General features: G+C 71.5%; 1 protein-coding gene across 1 annotated transcript; it reads right to left on the bottom strand.

The window, feature by feature from the left end:
- Window positions 1-6: 6 nt before the first annotated feature.
- On the bottom strand, window positions 7-724 carry LOC113408389 (von Willebrand factor C domain-containing protein 2-like; the record flags this gene model as incomplete). Its single annotated transcript, XM_026661602.1, has 2 exons — window positions 7-242; window positions 595-724. Coding segments are annotated over 2 exons (315 nt in total), but the record flags the coding sequence as incomplete, so codon positions are not given.
- Between the last annotated feature and the right edge of the window lie 593 nt (window positions 725-1,317).

The raw sequence follows: 1,317 nt of genomic DNA, 5'->3' as shown, positions 1-1,317 counted from the left end.
GAGGTGGGGGATGGGGTTGGGGGGAGGGGCTCTGCAGCCCAGCCGGAAGGGGGGCGCTCAGGAGTTGCGCCGGTCCAGCGGGCTGCAGTTGCGGAGCAGTTCGCACTTGGCCACCCGGTTGCCCTCCCAGTAGCCTGCGTCCTGGCCGTCGTGGCAGCGGCACCGGGTGCAGGGCTCCACCCAGACGACCTCTCCAGCGGGGATGACGCGCGTCCGGCTCCTGTCCGCGTAGCAGTTGGGACCTGGGGGGGGTGCGGGGCTCCGGTCAGCAGTGGGCATGGCCGGGCAGCTCCTGGTACCGCCGGGCCGCCTGCCACGGGAGCCTCCAGCCAGCCTCCCCCAGCAGTGCAGAGCCCGGTGCCACCAGGGGCCCTGTCCAGCCCCACCCCCATCCCCACCCAGGGCCATTCCCCAAACTTCAGGCTTTGCCTTCCCCTCCCCTCTCATTCTCCACCCCACAGCTGAGCACCTTGCCCAGGGCCCCACAGTGATTGCACCACTCCCTGCCTCGGGGGGGGGGGGGGGGCGCAATCCCCCCCCCCCCGGGCCGCCCCCCCCCCCCCCCCCCCGCCCCAGCCCCCCCCCCCTGCTCACCCCCCTGGCACGTGGGGCAGCACTGGCCCGTCTCGTAGACGGCATTGACGCAGGGCGGGGGGGCGCAGTCGGCCACAAGGCAGCGAGCGATGCCGTCCGGGTCACAGGTGCACTGCTCACACTCCGAGGGCTGGGGACAAGGGGCCGTGGGTCAGAGGTGGGCCGGCCCCAGGGGGGCATCCTCCCCGCTCCCTCACTGGGGGTACAGGGCTGCCCCCCCACGTGCCCGGCTCCCAACACCCTCAGTGCCCCCCTTGGTCCCGCTCTGAAATCCACCAGTCCTGTTCCCAGCCGGGTGGCCCAGCCGAGGGGGCACAAATCCACATGTGCTCTGGGATCCCTGGTCCCTCCTGTGCCAATGCTCGAGCAGCAGTCAGGCCCCTGTCCTGACTGCCAGGCCCAGGGACAGGCTTTGACCCTGGGGGGCACCCACCCGCGGAGGGGTGATGGCCTGGGCCGGGCAGCAATCCCACAAGGGCAGGTGGGAGCCCAAGATGGGAACGACCCCATGAGCCAGCCAGTTCCCCCACCCTGGGGCTGAATGAGAACCGGCGCCTGCTCCAGGGGAAGTCTCTGTTCCCCATTCTCCATGCCTCCAAGCCGGGAGCCCCCAGAGCCCGGGCAGCACCCTGGCTCCAGCACCCCTGTAGTCAGAGCCCGCTGGGCCCAGAACTGAGGTGGTGGCTGGAGCTGCTCTGACTCCCAGGCCAGGCTGTTTCGGAC

This window comes from Terrapene carolina, unplaced genomic scaffold (genome assembly GCF_002925995.2).
Source record: "Terrapene carolina triunguis isolate 2854851 unplaced genomic scaffold, T_m_triunguis-2.0 Scaffold11774, whole genome shotgun sequence".
Lineage (NCBI taxonomy): Eukaryota > Metazoa > Chordata > Testudines > Emydidae > Terrapene > Terrapene triunguis.
The sequence above is the reverse complement of the archived record's forward strand: the minus strand, read 5'-3'. Positions and strand labels throughout refer to the sequence as shown.